The sequence below is a fragment of the Camelina sativa genome, chromosome 11 (assembly GCF_030686135.1).
Source record: "Camelina sativa cultivar CO46 ecotype springtype chromosome 11, ASM3068613v1".
NCBI classification, from domain to species: Eukaryota; Viridiplantae; Streptophyta; class Magnoliopsida; order Brassicales; family Brassicaceae; genus Camelina; species Camelina sativa.
This window is the reverse complement of record NC_141890.1, coordinates 19,214,248-19,242,243: the sequence shown is the minus strand read 5'-3', so window position 1 is coordinate 19,242,243 and position 27,996 is coordinate 19,214,248. Positions and strand designations below refer to the sequence as shown.

Below are 27,996 nucleotides of genomic sequence, written 5' to 3'. Positions count from 1 at the left end.
ACTTAGGTTCACTCCTAGGGAACTTTCCTGTTTACATATATATATATAGGAATCTTTTATATATTATTTTATATATAATCCAATGAGAATCTTTTATATATTATTTTGTTTAAAAATATAAATCAAAACTAAATTAAAAAGCAATCCATATTAAGGAAACAAATTCTGTATAATTTTTTTTAAGGAAAGTTATATATTGTATTGGTTTAGATTTTACAATTAGAATGAAATGATATATCGGTTTGGGTTTACAAATAAGGTGATTAGGGTTTAGATTTTACAATTCAAACAAAATTATATGTCGGTTTGGGTTTACAAATGAAGTGGTTAGGGTTTAGATTTTACAATTAAAACGAAATTATATGTCGGTTTGGGTTTACAAATGAGATGGTTAGGGTTTAGATTTTACAATTAGAACGAAATTATATGTCGGTTTGGGTTTACAAATGAGATGGTTAGGGTTTAGATTTTACAATTAGAGTGAAATTATATGTCGGTTTGAGTTTACAAATGAGATGGTTAGGGTTTATATTTTACAATTAGAATGAAATTATAGATCGGTTTTGGGTTTATAAATAAGTGGTTTAACTTTTAAATTTTATAATAATGTATACAGATTTTGTTTCCTTATTTTATAAAGAGGTGAATAAATATATTCTTATATATATTATAAGATGTCAGATTCTTATTGGCTAAAATAAGGAGAAATGAACAAAAGGGTTCATGTTAAGAGTGAACCAAAGAATTGTCCCTACTAAATTATGTGAAAAGGAGAGGAGCAACTAGGATATGAGAGAGAGGAGGAGAAAGAAGATAACCATGGTTAATTTCTGGTTTGATATGGTTAACAAAAAACCGAATTTTTTTATATTAAAACTTAATAATTAATTAGATAACCAGGGTAAAATTGGAATTTTGATTTTGTTAAAAAATCGTGGGTATGAAAATAACAACACTAATTTTTTTGGGTTTTAAATGACACATTTTTATTATTTGGTGTATTTTTATTCCAATCCAAAACAATTGTGTATTAAAGATCCAACTAAAAATAACTCGGGATTTTTTTTAGCATTTTTCCCATCAAATAAATAATAACAAACACAATAAACCCTCATGTCTTTTCGTTTCTCAAACAGAATGGTGTGGGATTGAGTGGCCGAGAGAGACTTAGTTTGATACTTAAAAAGCATTTGGTTAATTTCAAGAACATACATATTAGTTCGTTCTCGTTAACATATCGTTAGTTGGTTAACAGATACTCCCTCTGTCTCACAAAGATCGATGTTTTGACATTTTCACACATATTAAGAAAAATTTTAGTTTTTCTTTATAAATTAATTTATAATTACTTTTTGGTACAGAGAGAAAATATAAACCAATAACAATTCAAAAAAATTAAATATTTTCAATGATTACTTCTTGAAGTTTACAAAACGTCAATCTTTGTGGAACAAAAAAATATTTCAAAACATCAATTTTTGTGAGACAGAAAGAGTATTATATACTTTATCGTAAAATGAGTCTTGGACAAAGACACACAGAGAATGCTGAAATCTCGATTAGATACATGAGAAGAGGATACTCGAACAAATCAACTATTTATATTTGAGAGCATTCAAAATCATGTTTATTGTTCCATATATAAATAAACTTATACCACTAATCTTGAAGGAGAACAAATACAGTTTTGAGAAGTACAACAAACTTAACAAGTTAGATAGATGAAGAGTTTACACATTCTATATAACCTTTCTCTTCTATAATCCCAAACTCCTCGTGGGCTATAACCAAATTTGTTTCCCAAAGCATCGACAAATTAGAGACTAAGCTGGTAGCTGCAGCTTTTTATTGTTTTTCCAGCTGTGTATTATGATTAATCCAAACCATTTAGTCAAGAGTTGTGAGTTTATTTCATGAACAAAGAGGCCAAAGATGGAAATATGTTACCTTTGGAAGTAGTAGTAGAAGAAATCAGCGTAGAGCAATGTCTGAAGGAGCCCAGCGATCCATGCTACGAAAACAACACAACAAATGTCACACGATTTCATTTGAATTGTGTCAACAAATAATCCACAAAGGCTACAGAAACTAAATTAAAGATATCACTGAACGGTAAAAAGTTCTTGAGCATGTCATGTTACGCGGTAAGAAGTTCACTAATCTAAGTAGGCACAAACATATCAACAGACGTTATAATGTGCACAACTGGAGACTTGACAACGAACTTTGAGGGAGGTAAGTAGTCAAACTTATCCAGTGAACAAAGTGTGGTTCAGTGAAGTAACGGTAGATCCAGTTGAGGATGTAGAGTCCTCGGTATCCCCTGCAACAAGACGACATCAAATTGTATATCAAATATGAAGCTTACTTAGAAGGCAACTAAAACATCAAGACACAGATCTGAGATGTCACCAAAGTGAATAGGATAGAAATGAAACTAGTCAACAAGAGATATGTATACCCAAGGAGAAATATGTATTGCCCTGTCAAGTTATCGATATTTCTAGTCCTCTGCAGCAGAACAAGCTGGGGAAGTATAGCAACAGCCTCCAAGTACAATGAAAATGTCCACAAGACCTGAAAATTATTATACAGAAGATGTGAAATAACACTATCTTCGGAAAAAAAAAAAGAGAATGCAATATAAACTGTTCTGGCGAGCAAGAAGAACAAACCTCAAGAAAGGTAAACTTTTCATGAATCAAAAGAGCCAAGAGTAAGCAAGGAAGCACAAGGAACCAATGACGAAACGTATCTTGCTCCCTATCATAAGTCCTACGAACAGTCTTATGGTACCTCATGTACCAAACTATCGAAAACGAACTTCCTTAGAATATCAACTTCATAAGAGTGTTGTAGATTGAATAGAAACTCGTGAAAATATCTAAATATCGAGTCGCGAAGACAATGGCGTAGAGTTCTTGAGTCTTTAGTGAAACACCTGTGAAATTCCCAAAACCAAAGGAGATGATGATACTCACTAAACATACATAACCAAATCATAACATTTTGAATTCCAAAAGGATTTGATTCTCGAAATGGAACAAACCGGCGCAGGATTTGATGGTGTGGATCTTGAGAAGCAATACAAGAACACTAGCTAGGTGAGTCATATCACCGGCTAATCTGAAAATGTTCATCTTGTTTTTGTTCTTCAACGGAATTTGAGAAACTTGATCGATTTAGGGTTTTATTAAGCTCCTTGCTTCGTTCGTTGTAGTCTTCTCCGGCGACGGCAACACGAGAGACGTCTGTGCTAGATCTCGTTTCCGCTGCTGTTTTTCTTTTCCTGGAAAAATTGAAAACAAACGGATGAGAAAATCTTAAGCCCAGGCCCAAAACTTCTTTTGGTTATGAGCCAAGTTTGGTTAACCGGAAGCTGATTGTTTGGTTACGGGACATGTCGGTTATTCCAAAACCAGATTAAACCAGCTACAACATGATACATACCCTATTTTTACAAATTAATTATTATAATTTTTTTTTTTTGTCAACCATTGGGCCACAACAGGCCGGCCCATTAGTCTAATCCCTATATTCGTAGGGAGCGGGACTCGATCCCTAGATGTGATGGTGCCTTGTGCATTAAGGACTTATCTTTGGCCACTGCACTAAAGTCACTTCACTTTTTTTCTTTCTTTGAAGATCCATTTCAATAATAATTTTTATTTTTTTCATCATCATCATTAATAATGGTGTAAAAGATTTATGAAATTCATCATTATTAAGAGAGTAACATTCAAAACAATGCATTAATAAGTGCTTAATGGATGTTTGACTGCTAGTATAACTGCTCAATTAAAAAAAATTCAAAACAATTAAAAATCAATCTAAAACCAATCACCAAAAACAAAAGAAAAACAGAATTTTCAAACAAAATCATATATCTGATAGACTCACATTTTAAAAATTATAATTTATCATTAATAAAAAAAATTGTTATTAAATTGCTATATGGATTAAATTCTGACATAATTTATATTTATTATAATTATATTATTAAAATCTAATGATAATAATAAAAATAGCTACAGCTTTAAAAGTTGTTGGTAAACAATCAGATTTTAACGGTTAAAGTTTTTAAAGTTTTCAAAGTTTTAACAGTCAAAGTATCTACCGCCAAATTCTCTATAGCTAAAATTTTAAAGTCAAAGTCTCTACAGCCAAAAGTAACAACAGTTAACAATCAGGACCACAGTTTACATATATCATCATATTTGAAAACTTAACTATATAACTGGTGTATTAAAAGCATGTATATGTAATAAAGTCCTTAAAATATCATATCAACACAAACCGAACCATTGCAAAAGTTAAAAAAAAAAAACCAAAATTTTAGAAAATAATTTTCAGTTAATACGCTAGAAACTAAATTATCTTTGCAAACCTCATGTAATTTCAGAGTTTAAACGATGTGATTCATGCGTAAAAAAAACTATATTTTTTTAAGTTATGAATCTTTATACTTTTATAGAAAATATTTTAAGTGTTTAAAGTTTTTGTCATCGGCACAACTATATTCTATATAACATGGACCAAATTACGTAGCCCTATAATTTATAGGCTATAGAACTTACTACTACACCTTCAGGCTTCGGCTTTAACTAATCCCAACCCAACTAAACAGATAAATGAAGATTGAGCTTGTGTTCATACCGTTACCAGGAATCGGTCATCGCAAGCCAACCATCGAGCTAGCGAAGCTACTTGTCCGCAGCGATGACCGCCTCACGATCACCGTGATCATAATCCCTTCCATTAACAACGTCGCCGATGATTCCACCTATATAGCATCTCTCTCCACGACATCTCAAGATCGCCTCCGTTACGAAACCATCTCCGCCGTCAAAGAACAACCAATAACAGCAGATCCGAAGCAGCCGACTCAAGTCTACATAGAGGAACAAAATTCAAAGGTAAGAGATATAGTCACGAGAATCGTGGATGATCCAACACGACGACTCGCCGGTTTAGTAGTAGATATGTTTTGTTCCTCAATGATAGATATAGCTAACGAATTCGAAGTTCCGTGTTATATGTTTTACGCATCAAGCGCTACGTTTTTAGGAATCACACTTCACGTTCAGTTGATGCACGACGAGAAAAAGTATGACGTCAGCGAGTTGGAAGAGTCGGTCGTCACTGAGTTGGAGTTTCCGTGTTTGACTCGTCCTTATCCTGTGAAGTTACTGCCTTATCTCTTCACTTCAAAACAGTGGCTACCTTTGTTTCTAGCTCAAGCCAGATCTTTCCGAAAGATGAAGGGTTTTTTGGTAAATACAGTTGATGAGCTCGAATCACACGCTTTGAAAATGTTCAACAATATTGGTGGTGGTGATCATCTTCCTCAAGTTTATCCAATAGGACCAGTGTTGCATCTAGAAAACATTGACAAGCAACCGGAGATTTTGCGGTGGCTCGATGAACAACCGGCTAAGTCGGTTGTGTTCCTCTGCTTTGGGAGCATGGGAGGTTTCAGTGAGACACAAACTAAAGAAATCGCCGTCGCGCTAGAACGAAGCGGTCACCGGTTTCTTTTGTCTCTCCGTCGTGCATCCCCGAATATAATGACCGAACGTCCCGGAGATTTTACGAATCTTGAGGAGGTTCTCCCGGCGGGATTCTTAGATCGGACATCGGATAGAGGGAAGGTAATCGGATGGGCACCACAAGCGGCGGTGCTAGCAAAACCTGCGATGGGCACCACAAGCTCTCAAACTCGATGTTGGAGAGCTTGTGGTTTGGTGTTCCGATGGTGGTGTGGCCGCTTTACTCAGGGCAGAAGGTAAACGCGTTCGAGATGGTGGAGGAGCTAGGATTAGCGGTGGAGATACGGAAATATTTTAGGGAGAATTGATGACCGGAGAAATGGAGACCGTTACGGCGGAGGAGATAGAGAAAGCGATCAGGCGTGTGATGGAGGAGAATAGTGACGTTAGGGATAGAGTGAAGGAGATGGCAGAGAAGTGTCACGTGGCGTTAATGGAAGGTGGATCTTCGCAGGTGGCTTTGCAAACGTTTATACAAGACGTGACATATAATATAATATAGCTTATTTGAATTTGCATGTTGATTAAGTGAGATACGATGACCTAAAGTTCCAAATTGTAATGTTATGTATGTTACATTTCTGAGGAAACAATGTCAATTTTACATGAACTATCATTAAGCCATTAAGGTAAGGAACTATGTAAGAATTATATGAAAACTGCCGAAAACTATACAAACCACGATACATTAGCCTAAAATTTCACGAACTAATTAGCCCTATTGAACCAAAACTAGCATTGACCTAAACATCGTCCGTCAACAATGTTGACTTAACATGTTGGTGTGTGCTGGCTTAAATGCATGATACTAAACCTATATAAGCTATCATTTATGTCCGAGTATTTTTTTAAACATTTGCCTTAACTAAAAAAAAAAAAAAAAAAAAAAAAAAAAAAAAAAAAAACTTTGAAGATATCGTACCTCAAACCTAATTAACCAACGGTGTTGACATATATATATGTGAAAGATTCTATTACAATGTCTTAGTGAGTTTCCGTGATTATGAACTCTTCCAGCTTCAAATCTTGACACAAGAGATACAACAATTAAAGGGTGGTTTTTCTTTTTTGGAGGATATAGGGCATGGCCATAAGCTTCCCCACCAAGCCAAGAAAGTGTCCAAATTTATTCCTGTTGAACTCTCTCTTTCGATTCCCAGCTTTTTTTTTCCCAATATTCAATCCTCTTCTATATGCTACATTTGAGTTTTGACGATTAGATTATGACTTTTATATTCTTCCACCTAGGACTAAGACCCCCGCGATGTTGCGAGGGAACTATTTTAGAAAAAAAAACTTAAAAATTTAAAATTATACATTATAAAATTATTTGAATGTAATAGAATAGTTTAAATACATAAACTGTTACTAAAAACACAATAATCAAAATGAAAACTTATAACAAAAAATATTATATAGAATAGACGCAACTTTGCAAAACATATTGTTTAAAGTATTATAAATATAATATATTTTTATGAAGAATTATGGTAAAGAGTTAAAATTAAAAAAGAATCATTATGAAAAAATGATCCTTACTGAGAATATTGAACTAATGGTTATAATGAGTAATGTAATTTACTATTAAAGAACTATAATTAAAAATATATTTAATAATGAGTGAAACAATATCAACAAAAAATTAAAATTAAAATACACAGCTCTTAAGAACAAAATAAAATAAATTTTAAATATTAAAATAGTTTTTAACGAAAAGTTAAGTTTAATAGACGCAACTGTAAATTCTATATTAAGTTTTATTAAATTTCTATATTACTATAATCATTCTAAAATTTTAGTTAGATTATAGAATAACATTAAATATTAGATATTAATATTCAAATTATTTAGATTTAACATAAAATAAAAATTTTGTTTCAACGAACAATGATTTGTAAGTTATTGATGAAAAGACAAATATATAGAGAGTTCAAAAGAAATGACTATTTAAATATACACACCTATTAGAATAAAATTGTGATGAAAAATTATGAATAAAATATAGTGAAAAGACACAACTCTACAATGAACAAATACAACTGTTTGAGTTTTTTTAAAAAGAAAAAATAAAATGAATTTTTTTACAAAAATGTACTACGAAAAGTCGCAACTGTTGTTCTCATTTATTCAGATTGTTATTATATTTTTTAAACGAAAAGTTAAGATAAATAGACGCAACTGTAAATTCAATATTAAGTTGTATTTTTCTCTATTTCTATAATCATTTCATTATCTAGATTCAACATAAAATGGAAATTTTGTTTCAACGAACTTGTTAGTTAGTGATGAAGAGACAAATATAAAGAGAGTTCAAAAAGCATGACTATTTAAATAGACACACCTATTAGAACGAAAAGTTGTGATGAAAAAATATAAATAAAATATAGTAAAAAGACACAACTCTAAGATGAACAGATAAAACCGTTTGAATTAAAAAAACAAAGAAAGACATTTTTTTACAAAAAGGTACTACGAAAAATCACAACTGTTGTGTCTGCACTTGATTATACCTACAAACTCATATAAACTGCTTTTAAATAAAAGATATCTTTATTACCATATTCAAAAGTCAAATCCAAAAGCTCATTATATAATCAATCTAACTCTTGGAAAAAGACTCTAGATATGAAATTAACTAAAAGTTATAAATTAGATTCATCATTCCAAAAATCTTTTGTTAAATCAAGAACTGGAGGAATCTTTTTTACTTTTAAAAAAATGAATGCTATAATTTTTTACTTTTCAAAGAATGAATGCTAGAGAATAATTTAGAGAGCTGTAAAAACCGTTGAGATTGAAATTTTATATTATTTGGTGTCATGGCAAAAAAAAAAATGAAAACAGTTCCAACAGACAAATCTATATAGATTTCAAAAGATACGACTATTCAAATAGACACAACTCTACAATGAACAATTGCAACTTTACAAAAAACCGTTACAATGAACAATCACAACTTTTTGTAAAACACACAATTCAAAATTTCTACAGATTTTTTTAGAAAATTATCCAAAAAGTACAATTGAAAAAACACAACTTTTGGTACAGATTTCAAAAGATACGAATATACAAATAGACATAACTCTACAATGAACAGTTGCAACTTTACAAAAAACCGTTACAACGAACAATCACAACTTTTTGTAAAACACACAATTTAAATAATCTACAGATTTTTTTGGAAAATTATTCAAAAAGTACGATTGAAAAAACACAACTTTTGGTGACATTTATTCGGATTGTTATTATATATAGGTATTTTCATTAAATTTTTATATATGAAAGCATCTTTATTACCATATTGAAAAGTCAAATCCAAAAACTCACTATGTAATCCATCTAACTCTTGGAAAAACACTCTAGGTATTTTCATTAAACTTTTATATTTAAAATTAACTAAAAGATGTAAATTAGATTTATCATTCCAAAAATCTTTTGTTAAAAGAATGAATGCTAGAAAATAATTTAGAAAAATGTATAAACCGTTGAAATTGAATTTTTAGTTGATTTTGTGTCATGGCAAAAAAATGAAAACAGTTCAAACAGACAAATATATATAGATTTCAAAAGATATGAATGTTCCAATCAACATAATTTTACAGTGAACAGTTGTAACTTTTTATAAATAACCGTTTTAATGATTCATCATGACTTTTCAGAAAATATCCAAAATGTACGATTGAAAAAACACAACTACTGGTCGCATTTATTCGGATTGTTATTATTATATAGATTTCTATATTATGTTTTGAGTTATGGGAGCTTATTTCGGCAAAATGTAGCATTAGTGAGGATAATTCATGGCAGTTTGGGTAATCTTGGTTTTTATTTATGTGCCGATGGTGGTTCCCAAAATCAGTTATGTTGGACGTTGAAATTGGTTCATGTAAATTTATCATCGCTAATTAGTTCCTCTTATCATCGTAGTAAATTTATAACTAGTGAAGAAAGTCTTTCTTTCTATGGGAGCTTAATCTTCTCTTCGGCTTCTAATGAGCATTGTTGTGAAGGTTCATGTTTGAGATTCACAAACAAACAAGTGAAGAAAACAATAGAATCACCTGAATAATAATATACAACAGCAGCAAAAGAAAAGCTAACCTAGAAAATATCAAGAACTTGTAAAATGGTAGTGTTACATAGCGGACAGTTTCCTCTCTGTACCCAAAGCTCTCTCGAACACAATCTGCAAAACGTATGTCCACACGGTATAAAAGCCGCACCTTTACTCCTTATCATACACACGCAACAACTCAACTCCGCCGTCGCCGTCATCCCCACCGCCTCTCCTCCTCCACAACCATTTCTTCCCTCGGCTTCCGCCTCCACCTCCACCGCTTCTCTCTCGCCGCAGACATCATACATTTGTCCATCATTATCCTCCAACAACTCCATTAGAGACATCCTCGGCGGCTGAACTTCCTAAGATAACAAAGATTACAAGAAAGCTTAATCTTTAAGTGTTCTGATACCAAACCACAGTAGAGTTTTGTTAACTAATTTAACTAACTGATCAATACCTCTCTATCTGCCGCCAACACGGTGCCTAACCGGCGTCTTCCTTCTCGCTCCACCGCCTCATCTCCACCGTTGCTAACGTCACCACTGCTCCGGTCAGTCTCGGAGTTTGAGAGGAGTCCTCCAAGACGGTTTAATCGATGACTCTCACTATTCAGATTACGGATAGGACTATCCAATGTAGGGATAGGATTATTAGACGAGATCCAACCAGTAGAGGTGCGTTTGAGACGGAGCTTATCTCGGAAAGATTTCCAAGCGGTTTTATCGCGGCGGCGCTCTCTTCTCATCACGTCAAGTAAGCTACCATTGGAGTGGTTCCTCGCCGGAGACGACGGCGCAGTAAGCGAACGGAAACCGCTCGTTTCAGCCATCAGAATATCTTCAAGAGTCACTGAGCTCCGACCATTCTCAACCGTTGACATACGGTCTAAGAACGTCACTCTAAGCCTATCTCCACCGTCCATTTGAATCATCTTGTCAAAATAAAACTATGTGACCTGAAGACAAGTACCCGCAAAATCAAGAATTCTCAAGAACAAAAAAAAAACACACACAAATTCGTCGGCAAAGAGAGAAGGGAAAAGACAAAAAACAGAGGACTCGTTTCCCGAGAAAATCTCTCAGGTTTTTTTGTTTTTACCAACTGAGAAAATAGTGAGCGAGTAAAAAACAGATCGACTTCATTATTATATGTGAAGAACTTAAGAAGAATCATCGGATACCTTACCTTCTCCGACAACTTCCCTTCTCTTTGCACTAGAATCCGGGAATCTATAAGACCATCTTTGGTCAGATACCAAAAAAAAAAAAAAAAATTTATTACACATTTTTATTTTTTATTTATTTTTAAAAATATGTGCCAATAAATGAACGCCACGTGTTGAAGAACGTTTCTCACAATCTTTTCAAAATTCTCCAGCAAGGAGCGTTACTCTTCTTTTTACTTTTATATCTCATCTTTTTTTTCACATCCTTCCTTTAAACTTTTGTCCTCCCATTAGTTATCCTTGGATATCTAATTTTTTTTATTAAAAAAATGTTTAAAGTATATTTTATAATGTCATAAATGTTAGTTATATAATTTATGCAATATTAAAAAAATAAAACTAGTAGTAGAATACATTTATTAAAAAAACAAATATATTACATTAAAAAACTTTAAAACATATATTACAATCCTAAAAAAACCACAAACTTAAAACTGAATACAATAATTAAAAAAAAAAACATAGAATGATAGAAACATATGAAAATATTATGAATAACATAATTAGCATCGGTCTAATATTGAGTTGTGCCAAATTTTTGCCAGATATGTTCAACCAAATCAGCTTTAAGCCGTCGATGTTGCGTTGTATCACGAACTTGATTCCAAGCGCCCATCACATCGTCGAGATTGTTAATCCTATCTGTAGAATATGTTAAATCGACATGTGAAGTCCCGCTTCCTTCTCGTTGATGGAATTCTGCTGTATTGGACATGCTGTATCCATCTCGCTCATCTTCTACTATCATATTGTGCAATATGATACATGCTCGCATTATCTTCCCTATTTTTGCCTTATCCAAAAAAAGTGCAGGATTTTTAACAATCGCAAAACGAGCTTGCAAGACTCCAATAGCACGTTCGACATCTTTTCGGGCAGCTTCTTGACACCTTGCAAATAATGATGCTTTCGAATCTTGTGGAAGTGAAATTGATTGGATGAATGTTGCCCATCTCGGATATATACCATCAGTGAGGTAGTAAGCCATATTGTAATGTCGTCCGTTGACAAAGTAATCTACTCTCGGAGCTCGACCTTCTAAGATGTCATCAAAAACTGGTGAACGGTCAAGAACATTGATATCATTTAAAGTACCTGGAGGACCAAAAAATGCATGCCAAATCCAGAGATCTTGCGATGCCACAACCTCTAAAACGATTGTAGGTTTTCCAGATCCACGAGAATACTGTCCTTTCCAAGCTGTTGGACAATTCTTCCATTCCCAATGCATACAATCAATGTTTCCGATCATCCCAGGAAATCCGCGGTCCTCTCCTAAATTGAGTAATCGTTGGAGATCCTCTGATGTAGGTCTTCTTAGGTACGTATCTTGAAACAAATATATAATTCCCTCCACAAAATTTTCCAAGCATTGCATTGCGGTGCTATCTGCGAGGCGGAGGTATTCGTCAACTGCATCAGCTGCACACCCATATGCCAAAGTACGAATGACTGCTGTACACTTTTGTAATCCAGACAGACCCAACCTTCCCGTAGCATCTCTTCTTTGTTGGAAATATGGTACTTCATTGGATAGTGCCTCAACAATAAGAATGAACAATGATTTGTTCATTCGAAAACGACGACGAAAACTACCAGTAGAGAACGTAGCATTTTCGCTGAAATAATCATTCCATAATTGAATATGCCCTTCTTCGTGTTGTCTATCAATATAAGCTCTTGGCACCTTGAAGTAGTTGGTTGTTGATCATTGCCATAATCATCTAGGCAATCTTGGAATAGATTGCCAAAATGTTCATCAAAAAATTCATCATACTCATCATCTAAATCTGGGGAATACATGATAATAAGAAATGAGAGATTTTTTAAGAGAGAGTTGGGATGGAGAAAATATTTAAAACTTAAGAATAAAGCAGACTGAATATGAGTTTACAAGAGAGTTGGGAAATAGTCGATTCTCGTTTAAGAGAGAGTTGGGAAGTATCCGATTCTCGTAAAGCTATATATACAAGCTTACTGAACATCAAGTGGGGAAAGAAAAACACAAAAAAGTTCACGGACGTTCTGACGGAAAGGTTGAGACACGGGTTTAGTCACGAGAAGGTTGTTGTTCTCTTGTGCCGACTTGAGATCACAAGATTCACTGAAGACCAGAGACTTGTTGTTCTCTTGTGCCGACTTGAGCTCACGAGTTTAGTCATGGGAAGAGCAGAATCGAAGACAAGAGACTTGATGTTCTCTTGTGCCGACTTGAGATCACAAGGAAACCTGCTAACAACACATGAGAACAGATTTAAAACAAACAACAATGAAGAAAAGAGAGTCCTGTGAAACACAAACATTGATTTAGTCGATTCATCAACGATACATAAACATTCACTAAACATACTTTAAACGTTGATTACAACGATTCATACACAAAACACAAAACATAAACTTTAACAAAACACAAAACACAAACTTTAACAAAACACAAAACACAAACTAATAACCAACTATCCTAACATCTCATCAATTAGCTTCTTTCTCAGATTGATTTCAGCCTCGGACAGATCAGTTTTGTTGACTAGACTCGCTAGAAGTCGTTGCTTGGAAATTCGTTCTCTCGCAGCTATTTCTCTCTCTCTGATCTCCCACGCCTTCTCTAACTTTTGTAGAGAATTACCCTCAGTTTTCGTACCACCACCATTGTTCTTTGCTTTCCTTTTGGATGCCTTAACACCTGGAGGGCGTTCATTAGCTTCTTCCTCAAGACGAGAAGCTGTATTTGAACTGGAGGAATATGTGCCACTCACATCAAGCTTTGTTCGTTTGGTGTTTTCAGGTCCTCTCAAAGCATTCGAAGAACACCACTTCTGCTCATGACGAAGAAGCCTCCAAGCATGCTCTAGAGAGAACTTCATTTTCTGATCATTGACGTACAACTCGTTTGCCATTTGGAGAACATCATCTTCTGACTGGCCACTGGTTCTCCGACTCGAAGCTTGGTTGTAAGCTCCTACAAACTTGTTGACAGTCTCATTTATTTTTTTCCACCTCTGCTTACATTGACTGGCCCCTCTCTTTGGTTTACCCGCTACTGCTTCACTCGTTCCATAGTAGTACGCAATACGCTCCCAAAAGGAACCACCCTTTTGTCCATTGCTCACGACTGGATCTTTGCTAATGTTTAACCAACCACTGATCAAGACAACATCTTCCTGGGCAGTCCATCGGATTCTAGCTTCCCTTGAGTTTTCAGCTACCTCGTTGAGATCACTAAATTGTGTACTAAACTGAGGGATAGGTGATGAGCTTATTTGAATAGGTGAAGATGGAAGAGATTCTGGATTATTCACCCCAACTTGGCTAGTCAAGAGGTCTGTAAAGTTTAGAGAAAAAGAATTCATACCCTAAAGTCTATGAAAGATGGAGAGAAGAAGAATTGGTAGTTGGGTTTATTGTAAATCTTTAAGGTTATTGAAGGAGACCATAGAAGCGACATAAATAGCAAATTGAAGGAGACCATTTAAGCATTGAAGGAGAAGGAAGAGTTTGGTAGTTGGGTTTATTGTAAAGCTTTAAGGTTAGGTTTACAAATGTTTTTAGTGTTTAAGTGTTACAACTACCAAGCATTTATTAAGTGCTTAACTACCAAGCATTTAGTAAGTTCTTAACTACCAAGCATTGACAACATACAATAAATCAATACCTTTTTGTTCTACAAACAAGACTACCTTTTCAATGTCAACAATCAATCAGATTCTAGTTTAAAAAAGCTTTTTAACCTTACCTTCTTTGAGAAGCAGCGATCGCTGAAGTACTTGCATTTTTGAAGCTCCTTGCAAAGCTCACCTCTAGCAGCATACTCAAAAAAACAAGTAAACTCTGTTCTGCAACAAAAGATATTAGGGAGAAACTATTATTATCACAGAGACAAACATTGTAATGTCAACAATCAATAGTGATCATAAGTTATTCATACCTCAAACACCCATAGAAATTTTCTGACAGCATCTGTTGTTCCTTGAAACCACTTTTTCCCAGTTTCACCAGGAGTTTGTGTAGCAGCGAGAACCTGTTTCATCCTATAGCATCCACCCACCGGAACCTACAAATATTGTTTAACAGTAGTGTTTCAAGAATCAGAAACATAAGACTTCCTCTCTACACAACAAACATCATATTTCTCAAAACCGTTTACATCAATAATCACTCACAGCCGGTGTTGCTGCTCGCTTGGTAAGAGGAAAGAGTTTAGCTCCATCGCCTCCTCCTAGAATGATTGCAGCCACATTCTTTGGATCTGCTCTCCTTCTCTCGAACATAGAAGACTGTGCTTTCTGATAAACAAAAACATGAATCCAAATCAAATATAGGCAATCAATAAAATAAGTTTCTCAGAAATAAGTATAGGCAAATAATAAAACAAGTTCCTCAAAAATTTTCACTACCTTGGCTTCGTAGAAGCAATCACTGTGGTTGGCTAAGACTCTCTCTCCATCTTCGAATTGACCAGGAGGAGGAGGAAGAATTAGAAGAGGTAAGTCTTCTCCGTCGCAATCGTTATTGTACGAACACAAGAACCAAAAACCCCAAACACAGACAGATAAAATGATTAAGAAGTTGTGAAAAAAATCATGAACCACGGAAATAAATATTGCATGTCGCGATCTATAATGAATACAGCTAACACATGATACAACCACAAATGTTAACCCTTAACCGAATCATTCTCCAAAACAAGGGAAACCTAAAGCATATTCTCAGGAAATTTTTCAAAAGCTCAAAAGCAGAATCAAATCGTTAATACCTAAATCGGTACCTGAAATTGCTTAAGCTGGCACGACGGAGTAAAACGGCGGTGTCAGAGGAACGGAGAGTAAACGTCGCCCGGAAAATCGCTGAAGATGCGGAGAGATTCGTCGAAAAAGACGAAGAGAGAAGGTATTGTTTTGATTTTGTGTTTCTCTCGTGTCGATTTGGTCGAGGGAGAGAAGAAAAGATTAAAAAAAATTAATAATAAAACAAAACTAAACCAATAAAAACCGGACACATGTCGGGTCTCTGTCTATCTAAACGGATGGCCGCAGAGAGCTGTGTCTCTCAAAAATAAGAATTAAAACTTTTCTTTTTTTGCTTATATTACTAAAAAAATCAAAGAATTTTTTGCGGGTCAAAAAGGAATAAAAAACAAAAAGTAAAAGATGATCACTTTTTTTTTTTACATACTGATTGAATTCATCTGCTTTGTTTTTTCTCTTTTTTACTCACTTTCTCTTTATGGTGTTTGTTGTACTGTGTCTCTTTTGAAAGAGTGGGAGACGTTTTTAGAAATGAGCAGAGGAGGAGATAGATATAACCTTATGTGATTTTTACGTTTGTGTTCATCCATTAAGCAGTTGACAATTTTCAAACATAAGGGTATATCCGGTAATTCAACAGCTTTCTTTGTCCTTTATGTATCTGTGGACGAGTGTGTTTCTCTCCAGTCGTATCAGTGTACTTGGATGGAGTTTGTTTAGGTCCTGTAATTACTTAAAATTTATTAATTTTTATATTTTGTATATTATAGTTTTCAATTTTGGAAAATAAACTTTTAAGAATATGCGTGACATATAGTTCGTTCATAGTGAATTAGGTACATGGTGGTTAGAGAAGTTAAAAAAGCAAAAATCAGGGTTTAGGTGTGCTGATCAAACCTTAACCGTCTCATGGTTGGAGAGCTGTTTTAAGCTAATTCACTCACCTATCATCAAATTAAAAAAATAATAAGAAAGATACTGATCTTGATGTCTTCCAATTTTGAATTGTAGTATCAATAATACAGTTGCGATTTATAAAAAAATTATATTCAAAAGCGTTTGATGACCTAACACATTAATGACCATAACAGATACTGGTCCACAAACTTTTTCTTTTGTTATTGTCTCCATATAATGATAATGTGATGTAAGAGAAACGGTCAAGTTTGTTTACGGTTTTTTTTCCTTATCTTCGTTTATATTTATTTTGCTTTTCCAAACAGCTTTGGTTCTATAGAAGAAGAAAAGAAACAAGAAATTGGAACTACATACACATCACTAAACTAGGATATGCACAAGCAGCACCAAAGGAAATCGAAATCAAGAATTTATAACACCGATCGAGAACTCGAAAACAAAAGAACGAAACATCAACACATTCCATTGGATATAAGACGTATAACAAAAAGTTCATAGGCCTAACATCATATGCCAAGATCAAAAATCACACTTGAAGACTTATTAACACAACAACTCTTAAAAACCTCCCACCCACGATGTACAATTAACTTGGATGGTCAACCAATAAATAACGTATAATTACAATATCGCAGAACCCCCTACTGCATGATCGTCTTATTTCTTGATTTTACCACCAATACCAATAGCATGGACGCATGTGACATGATCAAGTCAGAGAACTTAAAAGAACAAAGAACCACTAAGAAGATATCTCTTTATTATTGATAACGTGATAATACAAATGAGAGAACTTGGATTCTCTCCCTCCACCTTATTACATTAACCAGATTCTAGATCTTTATTCCCATAACCCTTCTTCTTTATTTATACTACTACTAATCTTATCCAATCGACAATACCGTTAGACCTTGTGCTAATAGCCAAGTGACAATCCATTAACCCAAGCCTTTTATTCTTAACTATGGTAACGTCAACTTTGGCCAAGGTGACTCATGTTCCAGTGAGGTGATCATGGATGAAGCTAATAAGGAGCAGCTTGTAGCTGAGTTTGAACTCGATGAACTTGAACCCGATAAATTTGTAGTTGAGCTTGAACCAGAGGAGCTTGTAGCGGAGGAACCATTGCTTGTACTTGAAGAACCAATGACTATAGCTAAAACTAAGAAGCTAAGAAGCTAAGGAATACACTTAATGGGCTTATTCAAGAGCTTATGGCCAAAGAGAGCATGAGAAATTATATTGGGGATGATGTCTATCAATTTCAGCCCACTTTGAGCCTAAGTCCAAGAAAGCACAAGAGCTAATGTAGTTGAAGACCGAGAAGCGACTATGGCTAGATTTATGAGTGGGTTGAACCGAGATGTCCAGGATAGGCTTGAGATGGAGCATTATGTGAAGATTGAAGAGATGTTACATAAAGCAATCTTAGTGGAGAAACAACTTAAGAAGAGAAGTACTACATGGATAACTTATGGGGCTGGTTAATCTAATCCAAAACCAAGTTACCAGAAAGGAGAAAAGTCAATTGCTCTTCCAAAGTTTGAAGCTAAGTCGTTTGTTGCCAATCAAGTTACCAAGGACAAAGTTGAGGCTACCAGAACCCGAACTCGTGATGTGACGTGTTATAAGTGTCATGGGAGATGACACTATGTGCATGAATGCTCCAACAGAAGAACCATAATTCTCTTGGAGAATGGAGAGATGGAATCAGAAAATGAAGAGGTGGTTTCTAATTCACTAGAAGAACTTGAAGAAATTCCAGCAAAAAGCGAGATATTGGTGGCAAGGAGATCACTTATTGTTCAAACTGCGATTGTGGAACATGACCAAAGGGAGAATCTATTTCATACAAGGTGCCATGTCCGAGATAAGGTATGTTGTCTAATAATTGATGGCGGGAGTTATACTAATGTGGCGAGTAAACAATGGTTAAGAAGCTTGGGCTGACTACGGAGAAGCACCCAAAGCCATATAAACTACAATGGCTTAATAATGATGGTAAGATGAAGGTTAGTATCCAGGTAAAGGTTCCTACTGTCATTGAGAAATATGAGGACGAGGTTTTGTGCGATATTCTACCTATGGAGGCTAGTCATATTCTTCTAGGAAGACCATGGCAATCTAACTGAGAACAAGCCATGATGATTTCACCAACCATTATTCTTTTGAGTTCAAAGGCAAGAAAATCATCTTAGTTTCGTTGACACCTCATGAAGTTTATCAAGATCAGTTGATTCTCAAGCAAAGGAAAGAAACAAACACCATGAGCGACCCCACAAACACAATCACCAAAAAGAGAGCGAGAGTTTAAGAAAAACAAAGTCAAAGGCCTGTGAGAGAAAACCAGTGAGGCATTCAAATTTATTTGTGAGAAAAGGAGAGGTTAAGAGAGATTTATTTTCGGAACAACCATTGATTATGTTTATTTACAAAGAAACTCTCATGAGTTTTTCTGACCTTGCACCGGTGTTACCGAGTGATATAACCTTTCTTTTGCAGGATTTTGATGACGTATTCCCGGAGGACAATCCGAGAGGCTTACCACCTATCCGTGGTATTGAACACCAAATAGACTTTGTTCCTAGTGCATCACTTCCAAACCGACCAGCTTATAGGACTAATTCTGTGGAGACATTGGAGCTGCAAAGACAAGTTAATGAGCTCATGGAGAAGGGACATATCAGAGAGAGCATGAGCCCATGTGCAGTCCCAGTCCTACTTGTGCCTAAAAAGGATGGAAGTTGGCGCATGTGTGTTGATTCTAGAGCCATCAACAACATCACGGTAAAGTATCGTTATCCTATTTCTAGGCTTGATGATATGCTTGACAAACTGCATGGTTCTTGTGTCTTTTCTAAGATAGATCTCAAAAGTGGATATCACCAAATAAGCATGAAAGAGGTTGATGAATGGAAAACTGCTTTCAAAACTAATCATGGTTTGTATGAATGGTTGGTTATGCCTTTTGGGCTAACACATGCACCTAGCACTTTTATGAGGTTAATGAACCATGTTTTGAGAAAATTTATTGGAATCTTTGTTGTAGTTTACTTTGATGATATCTTAGTTTATACCAAGAATCTAGAAGAACATGTTCAGCATTTAGAAGCGGTTCTTATAATTCTTAGAGAGGAGAAGTTGTTTGCCAATCTTAAGAAATACACTTTTTGTACGGATAACCTTGTCTTTCTAGGTTTTTCTGTTAGTGCAGATGGCATTAAAGTTGATGAGGAGAATGTTAAAGCTACAAGAGACTGGCCAAGTCCTAAGACCACTGGAGAAGTAAGGAGCTTTCATGGACTAGCTAGATTCTATAGGCGCTTTGTGAAGGACTTTAGCACTATAGCTGCACCACTTACAGAAGTAATCCAGAAGGATGTTGGATTCAAATGGGAGAAAGCACAAGAAGAAGCGTTCCAGGCCTTGAAAGAGAAGCTGACAAACGCCCCACTCTTCACTTTGCCTAATTTCCTTAAAACCTTTGAAATTGAGTGTGATGCTTCTGGTTTAGGTATTGGAGCTGTTTTGATGCAAGACAAAAAACCCATTGCATATTTCAGTGAGAAGCTTGGAGGAGCGACCTGGAACTATCCCACATACGACAAGGAGCTGTATGCATTGGTTCGAGCGCTACAAACATGGCAACACTACCTATTGTACAAAGAGTTTGTGATTCACACTGATCATGAGTCCCTCAAACATTTGAAGGGTCAGCAAAAGCTCAAAAAATGACATGCCAGGTGGGTGGAGTTCATAGAAACGTTTCCCTATGTTATCAAGTATAAACAAGGTAAGAAAAACGTTGTTGCTGATGCCTTGTCCCGAAGGTATGCTCTAATCTCTACTCTTGATGTTAAACTGATGAGATTTGAACAAGTTAAAGAGATGTATGAGAAGGATCCTGACTTTAAAGATGTGTACAAAGCTTGTGAAAAGTTTGTTGCAGGAAAATACTATAGGCATGATGGATTCCTTATCTATGATAATCGTTTTTGTGTGCCTAATTTTTCTCTTCAAGAATTACTTGTTAGGGACGCTCATGGAGGAGGATTGATGGGTCATTTTGGAATAGCAAAAACTCTTAAGGTGATGCAAGATCATTTTCATTGGCCGAACATGAAGAGAGACGTCGAAAGGATATGTGGAAGGTATGTCACTTGCAAACAATCTAAATCAAAGGTACAACCCAACGGTTTGTACACTCTTTTGCCTATTCCTACTCAGCCTTGGCATGATATTTCTATGGATTTTGTGCTTGGTTTGCCTAGAACTAGGACTGGTAAAGATGCAATTTTTGTGGTTACTGATCGGTTTTCAAAAAGGGCACATTTCATACCTTGTCACAAAACTGATAATGATTTGCATGTTGCTAAGTTGTTCTTCAAGGAAATTGTTCGTTTGCATAGAGTGCCTAAGTCAATTGTTTCTCATTGGGATACAAGTTTTTGAGTTACTTCTGGAAAACACTTTGGTCTAAACTAGGAACTAAGTTGCTATTCTCCACTACTTATCATCCACAAACTGATTGTCAAACTGAAGTAGTTAATAGAAATTTGTCTACTCTCTTGCGAGCCTTGATCAAAAAGAACATTAAAACTTGGGAAGCATGTTTACCACATGTTGAGTTTGCATACAATCAATCAGTTCATTCTTCAACTAAGTTTTCTCCATTCTAAATCATTTATGGCTTTAATCCTTTATCTCCATTGGATCTAACCCCTCTACCTTTGAGTGAAAGAGCTAGCTTGTATGGGAAAAACAAAGCTAACCTTGTCAAACAGATCAATGAGAAAGCTAGAAAAAACATTGAGGAGAAGAAAAAGCACTATGCAAAACAAGCTAACAAATGAAGGTGCAAGATGGTATTTAAACCCGGAGACCAAGTGTGGGTTCACTTGAGGAAATAACGGTTTCCACCTGAAAGGAAGTCAAAACTGATGCCTAGAATCGATGGACCCTTTGAGATCACAAGAAAGACTAATGATAATGCCTACCAACTTGATCTTGAAGGTAAGTACAACGTGAGTTCAAGCTTTAATGTTTCTGATTTAGTTACTTTTGTGGCAGATGATCCAGATTTGAGGTCAAATCCTTTTCAAGAGGAGGGGGATGATGTGATCATGGATGGAGCTAAAGAGGAGCAGCTTGTAGCTGAGCTTGAACTTGAGGACCTTGTAGCGGAGGAACCATTGCTTGTACCTGAAGGACCAATGAGTAGAGCAAAAGCTAAGAAGCTAAGGAATGCACTTAATGGGCTTATTCAATAGCTTATTACCAAAGAGAGCATGAGAAATTATATTGGGGATGATGTCTATCAAGTCTAGCCCACTTTGAGCCTAATTCAAGTCCAAGAAAGCCCAAAATAATCACTATATTTGTGGTCAAAGAGGAGTGACGAAAATAGAGATACATGCACCAAGAGTCACTTTGGAGGAAGGGATACATGCACCAAGAGTTGAATCTTCATTCAAATATCTATCTTTATTGTTTTTAGTTTCAAGAATAGTTAATACTTGGCTTTGTTACCAAGTTTTTTTTCCTATATAAGTTCATGTAAGAGCAATGAAATAATCAACCAACTTTTTTTATAAAACCTTTTCTTTTGAGAGTGATTCTCTTCTGTTTTTTGTGAACAAAACCGATTGCTTGGTGTGATTCCAACAATCAAAACTGATTACTTGGTGTGATTCAAACAGTTAAAAACTTATCTCTTTGGTGCGATGCTGAGAGATCCGATCTTTTTGGTGCGAAGCTGAAAGATCAAACCTGTATATCAAGAGTCTTTCTGCAACTCTTGTGCGACCATTCGTTCCACCATCCTTATTTTTGAGGTTTCATTGTCTTTAGAATCAAGATGTCTCTATCTAAGAACTCGAAGGTGCCGAATCCTTGGGAGAATCATATCATCCAGCAAGACCAAGATGACTCACGCTCCAGCACAAACCTGATGCTTCCTGAAACTTCTAGAACAGTTCCTCTTAATAGATTGTTTATTGGATCTTGTTCTTCCTTTTATGCTGATAGATGATAGGAGGGTGGTGAGAGTCATATGTATCAGTATCCTTCTTTGAGTACAACCTTGTCCTCAAGGTTGAAGAGAGGAAACTGACCTTTGATGATGGTCTTCCATTCCCACGAGCTTTCATAATCTGGCTGGCCTTTCCACTTGATTAACACCTCTAATTATCCAGTAACTGGATGTCTACAACATCCTAAGACTACTTCTGGTTCAGCGTGTAGGAATCATTCTTATGTGAGTTGAGCTGGTATTTACGGAATCAGAGGTTGATCGCCTATTGCTTTCTTCAGTTGGGATACATGAAAAGTCGGGTGAATCTTGGTCTTTGAAGGAAATTATAAGCGATAAGCAACCTTTCCAACTCTTGCTTTCACCTTGTAAGGTCCATAAAAACGAGCTGACAGCTTTTCATTTACTCTCCTTGCCAAGGACCTTCGCCTATAGGGCCTTATTTTCAAGTTAATTGATTTCCTACTTTAAACACAACCTCTCTGCAATGATCATCAGCCCTTTGCTTCATTCTTTGTTGAGCCTTGTAGAGGTACCCTTTGATCAATGCCATCGTTGAATCTCTTTCATGCATTTGCTTCTCCAAGTCAGCATTCGCGGAGGAACTATTTTCATATTTCTCCACGGTTGGTGGCTCCCTGCCATAGACTACTTCGAATGGTGACATGCGGATAGAGAAGTGATAGGAGTAGTTGTAGCACAGTTTTGATCGCCAAGTATAGGGCCCATGTTCGCGGTTGATCGCCAGCCAAGCAACGCAGGTAAGTCTCCAAACTCCGGTTGGTGACTTCAGTCTGCCCATCAGTTTGGGGGTGATAGGCCGTAATGAAGTAGAGGCTTGTCCCCGCCAATTTGAATAGTTCTTTCCAAAAGTGGTTGGTGAAGATAGTGTCTCTGTCTGAAATGATAGTCCGTGGAAAGCCGTGCAACTTGACGATTTCCTGAACGAAGAGATTGGCCACGTCGGTAGCAGTAAAGGGGTGCTTCAGCTTCAGGAAGTGAGCATATTTGGTCAACCTGTCTACCACCACCAAGATTGCATTGTAACCAGCAGATTTTGGCAAGCCTTCTACAAAATCCATGGATATATCCTCCCACACCTTGTCGGGTATTAGCAAAGGCTGGAGTAAGCCACTAGGAGCCAATGTAGAGTACTTGTAGTGTTGGCATACTTGACATCCAGCAACATATCTCGTGATGTCCTGCAACATTCCTTCCCAAAAGAAGAGATCTCCAATCCATTTTTGCGTTTTCAGAACATCTCCATGGCAACCTATTTTCCCATCATGGAACTCTCTCATGGTCAACCTCGTAATTGAAGAACCCTTTGGAATGACCAGCCTCTCCTGCCTTAATAACCTCCTTTGCACAAATGTATAGTCCAGGTGAGAAATAGCATCCCTTGCTAGATCCTTCACAATCAACTGTAACTTCGGATCCTTGTCAACTTCAGAACAGATTTTTTCCAATTGTACTGCTGTAGGAACTGCCAATGCAAACATGATAGGCATCACTTCCTTACGAGACAGAGCATCAACTGCCTTGTTCTCTAGCTCGGGTTTGTTATGTATGTCGAAGTCAAAACCCAACAACTTGGTCATCCATCTTTGATATTCCATATTAATCTCTCGTTGCTCGAATAGAAATTTTAGACTCTTCTGATCAGTCCTGACCAAGAAGCGTCTGCCTAACAGATAATGCCTCCATTTCTGAATGGCGAAGACGATAGCCATGAGTTCTCTCTCGTAGACCAATTTCAGGTATTGCCTATCTGTTAATGAGTGACTACAATAGAAAAGGAGACACTCCTTCTGCATGAGCACAGCTCCCAACCCGCTTCCTGAAGCATCTGATTCCACTGCAAACATCCCCTTGAAGTTGCAGAGTGAGAATAGGAACTGTGACCATAGCTTCTTTTAACCGGATGAATGCTTCCCTTGCCTTCTCTAACCATGAGAATTGATCTTTCCTTACCATCTCCGCCAATGGTGTAGCAATTTCCCCATAGCCTTTCACAAATTTTTGGTAGTAGTCGGTTAAGCCTAAGAACCCTCTAAGAGCTTTGATGTTTGTTGGCGCCTCCCAATTTGTCATAGCACAAATTTTACTCTGATCTGTTGCTACTCCCTCTACAGAGCTCACATGTCCTAGATATCCGATTTGACAGCTCCCAAACTGACACTTCTTGTGGTTGGCAAACAGCTTTTGGTCCTTCAGAATTTGTAATACTGCTTTCAGGTGTTGTTGATGCTCCTGAACCGATTTGCTGTAGACCAAGATGTCATCAAAGAAGACTAACACAAATTTCAACAGAAGGACCGAAACACATCATTCATCATGGACTGGAAGGTAGCTGGGGTGTTTGTCAAGCCGAAAGGTATGATAAGGAATTCATAATGGCCATCATGAGATCGAAACCCCGTCTTCTGCACATCCTCTGACTTCACCAAGATTTAGTGATAGCCTCACCTCAAGTCTAAGTTGGAGAATACTTGTGCCCCTTGCAGCTCATCCAGCAGCTGATCTTTCATCAGAATGGGATAACTATCCAGCACTGTGGCTTTGTTTAATGCCTGATAGTCGACACAAAACCTCCAACTCTCATCTTTCTTTTTGACTAGCAAAACCAAACTTGAAAAATGGGCTACCACTTTCTCTAATAATTCCCGCGGCTAACATGATTGCAATTTGTCGTTCAATCTCTTCTTTCCAAGCATGGGGATATCAAAAAGGTCTGACACTTATTTATCTTGCGTCTTCCTTCAAGGTATTGCGTGTTCTTTCCCTCTGGATGGAGGCAGTCCTTGTGGTTCCTCGAACACGCTCTCAAACTTCTTCAGCAGCTGCCTAAGTTCGTCGGGAAGTATTGGTAGTGCTTCACTGACTGTTCCCTGCAAGCCAATAAACTCCACCATAATCCCTTCGCCTTCATGTCTGAGTGTTCTCCACAACGTCTTCAAGGACACCGTTGTGTTGGCCAGGCTCTGATCTCCCTGTACTGTGACAGCCACTCCATCAACAGTGAACCGTATGATTTGCTCTTTTCAGTTCACCATCATTTCTCCTATCGCTTCCAGCCACTGCATTCCCAAGATGACAACCACTCCGCCAAATCCCAAGGGTAGAAAGCTTGAAACCATGATGTAGTTAGGAAGCTCCAATATTACTGCTTGACATACACCCGTTCCATTCAAGGTTATTTTGGTTACCATCCGGACTCCATACTCCTGAGTACCCCGAGTTGGGATTCCCAACTGTCAGACCATATCACTTGGAGTGAAGTTATGAGAAGCCCCACTGTCAATCAAGATCTTCACCGCTTCTCTCCGAGCCCCCCCCCCCCCCCCCCCCGACAGATTCATGGTTCAGGGAGATGAAATTCCAGCAGCATGGTTAAGAGAGAGAACCGCGCACTCTGCTACGTTAGCTGCGATGTCACTCCTTTCCTCCTCGACATAAAATGTTTCTTCTTCTTCTCGAAATTCTTCGCTTACCACCATCACCTGGAGTTCTTTCAGGCGACATTTATTCCCCACATGGAACCTTTCATCGCAACGGTAGCATAACCCCTTCGTTCGGCGATTGTTAGCTTCTGCATCTGTTAATCTTCGATACAACAGTCGGCGAGCTTCATTAGGTTTAGACAGAGGATTCCCCGACTTATCCCCATTAGTGAGATACGTCGTCATTTTCTCTTGAAATTAACTCCTTTGACATTTAACATATTTTCCCCTCCGGCTGAATATTGACTTTCACGTGGTGCGTATCTGTCGGTCGTCGTACGCATCGTTGTCTTGTTAGCAGAGTTAGACGATCCCTTCGTCGACGACTCGCCAGACCATTCCTCTACCTTTTAGCCATATTCATTATCTGCTTCAGGTTTTGGGGCTCATTCATCTTAACCCCTGCTCGAATCTTGAGTTTTAGACCGATCATGAAGGCTAGCTCCAACACTCTTTCTGAGACCTCCAGTGCATTAGAGGCTAGCTCCAACACTCTGAGCCGGTGTCTAAATTAACCTCCACTCCAAAGGCTTGTGTTACTTCCTCTTGCCCATTATATGTAACCCACAAATGATGTTCTTCCCCCATCAAACGCTTCTGTATGAGTTCTAATACGTCCAGTTTTCCCATCTGATTTTCCATGACGTCGAGATTTTCCAGCTTGAAGGCGAGGAAAAGTTTGGAGGCAAGATTAGGAGTTTCAAATCATGAAGAGGCGATGCTCGACAGGAGTGTTGATCGACACAAGTCTTGTGTCGGTTGACACTGATGCGAGGACGGCGCATTTGACCAACAAGCATCGATCAATGCCATGAGGTGTTGGTCGATGCAATTAGGGATTATGTGAAATGTCGAACATGCGTCGACCGACACAAGGAGTGTGTCGGTCGACGCAACATGGTATCAATTGACACATATTGTGTGTCGGTCAACACACCCTTCGTAGGTGTCAGTGTCGATCGACACCAACCTTCTGCAGCAGCTGATGACGGGTTTGCTTTTTGTATTGCCTGGTTTGTTTTATTGTTTGTTGATTGTGGCATGAGAGATCTTATTGCTTGTGTGTATAGCTCAGTAGATGAAAGGATTGCCTCACTAAGTATTTCTGGTAATACTTATGTCTCTCTTTTGTGTTGTGGCGTAGGTAAAGGCAAAGTGTGATCGTGGAATCAAGGATATGGCGGTTGGGATTTAGAGCTCTAGATAAATTTAATGATGTGATGCTTGCTAAGCAGTATTGACGATTGATTTAATCCCCAACTTCCTTGTTTGCGCGGGTTTTGCAGGGTTGGTATTTTAGGAACAAACATCCTTTATTGGCTAAAAACCCTCATTCCCCATCGTATGGTTGGAGGAGCATTTTTTCGACAAAAAATTTAGTAATGCCCGGTGCAAGGTGGCTAGTGGGAACTGGTTCAAATATTTCTGTATGGCGCAATCCGTGGATTCCTAATCACCATCCTCGACCCGCTAATGGTACCGGTAAATTTTTGCACCCAAATTTAATGGTTAATCATTTAATTAATCCGGTCACTAGGGAGTGTCATTTACTTATTCCTGAGGACTTTATGGATCCAGAAGATATTCAGATTATTCGGAGTTTGTCTATAAGCAAGTCTTTTAAGCCAGATCGAATGATATGGCATTATTCAAAGTCTGTAAAATATTCGGTCAGATCGGGTTATGGCTTTGTTAGGGAGATGGTGGAAGAGGTACATTATGGCCCAACATGTACGGCTTTAAGAGCTCAAGCATGGAAACTACAGGTCCCGCCAATGATTAAGCATTTCTTTTAGCAAATTGCATATGGTACTCTCCCAGTGACAGATCGCTTAGCTCACCGAGGTTTCCAGTGTGATACCAAGTGTAAAAGATGTGATTTAGCATGTGAGACAATTAATCATGATCTTTTTGAGTATCCTTGCTCATGTCAAATTTGGGGTTTTTCTCCGATTCAAGCTT

At 37.0% G+C, this 27,996-nt stretch overlaps 2 protein-coding genes and 1 pseudogene across 9 annotated transcripts; 1 reads left to right on the top strand and 2 right to left on the bottom strand.

Moving 5' to 3' along the window:
* Positions 1 to 1,579: 1,579 nt before the first annotated feature.
* Positions 1,580 to 4,795, bottom strand: LOC104723915 (ER lumen protein-retaining receptor B-like). 3 transcript variants are annotated; one of them, XM_087476456.1, is made up of 7 exons: positions 4,657 to 4,795; positions 3,050 to 3,289; positions 2,676 to 2,941; positions 2,462 to 2,577; positions 2,226 to 2,323; positions 1,948 to 2,011; positions 1,580 to 1,860 (listed from the first exon to the last, which is right to left on the bottom strand). In XM_087476456.1, the coding sequence occupies exons 3-7, from the start codon at positions 2,799 to 2,801 to the stop codon at positions 1,824 to 1,826; spliced, it is 441 nt and encodes a 146-aa protein (XP_087332582.1). In that variant the 5' UTR covers positions 2,802 to 2,941; positions 3,050 to 3,289; positions 4,657 to 4,795; the 3' UTR covers positions 1,580 to 1,823. The 3 variants fall into 3 exon arrangements, with proteins under 3 accessions (XP_087332582.1, XP_087332584.1, XP_087332581.1); XM_087476458.1 differs by having other exon boundaries at positions 2,250 to 2,323; XM_087476455.1 differs by lacking the exons at positions 3,050 to 3,289; positions 4,657 to 4,795 and having other exon boundaries at positions 2,250 to 2,323; positions 2,676 to 2,956.
* On the top strand, positions 4,517 to 6,159 carry LOC104723914 (UDP-glycosyltransferase 71B5 pseudogene; annotated as a pseudogene).
* A 3,389-nt stretch (positions 6,160 to 9,548) lies between these two features.
* On the bottom strand, positions 9,549 to 15,761 carry LOC104723918 (uncharacterized). 6 transcript variants are annotated; one of them, XM_087476288.1, is made up of 8 exons: positions 15,603 to 15,761; positions 15,232 to 15,326; positions 14,998 to 15,120; positions 14,763 to 14,888; positions 14,571 to 14,670; positions 10,798 to 10,853; positions 10,070 to 10,567; positions 9,549 to 9,971 (listed from the first exon to the last, which is right to left on the bottom strand). In XM_087476288.1, exons 7-8 carry the CDS (start codon positions 10,541 to 10,543, stop codon positions 9,651 to 9,653), a joined length of 795 nt encoding a protein of 264 aa, XP_087332414.1. In that variant the 5' UTR covers positions 10,544 to 10,567; positions 10,798 to 10,853; positions 14,571 to 14,670; positions 14,763 to 14,888; positions 14,998 to 15,120; positions 15,232 to 15,326; positions 15,603 to 15,761; the 3' UTR covers positions 9,549 to 9,650. The 6 variants fall into 6 exon arrangements, with proteins under 6 accessions (XP_087332414.1, XP_087332418.1, XP_087332417.1 ...); XM_087476292.1 differs by lacking the exons at positions 14,998 to 15,120; positions 15,232 to 15,326; positions 15,603 to 15,761 and having other exon boundaries at positions 10,793 to 10,853; positions 14,763 to 14,803; XM_087476291.1 differs by lacking the exons at positions 14,998 to 15,120; positions 15,232 to 15,326; positions 15,603 to 15,761 and having other exon boundaries at positions 10,793 to 10,853; positions 14,571 to 14,665; positions 14,763 to 14,803.
* Between the last annotated feature and the right edge of the window lie 12,235 nt (positions 15,762 to 27,996).

Excerpts from the sequence above, each read along its gene's own strand:
- LOC104723915 (XM_087476456.1), bottom strand. The coding sequence starts at position 2,801 with ATGAGGTACCATAAGACTGTTCGTAGGACTTATGATAGGGAGCAAGAT. Across the intron at positions 2,012-2,225 it reads GACTACTTACCTCCCTCAAA|CATGGATCGCTGGGCTCCTT; the intron begins GTTCGTTGTCAA and ends TTGTTTTCGTAG. Across the intron at positions 1,861-1,947 it reads TTCTACTACTACTTCCAAAG|CTGGAAAAACAATAAAAAGC; the intron begins GTAACATATTTC and ends CATAATACACAG.
- LOC104723918 (XM_087476288.1), bottom strand. The coding sequence starts at position 10,543 with ATGATTCAAATGGACGGTGGAGATAGGCTTAGAGTGACGTTCTTAGAC. Across the intron at positions 9,972-10,069 it reads TGTTGGCGGCAGATAGAGAG|GAAGTTCAGCCGCCGAGGAT; the intron begins GTATTGATCAGT and ends TTGTTATCTTAG.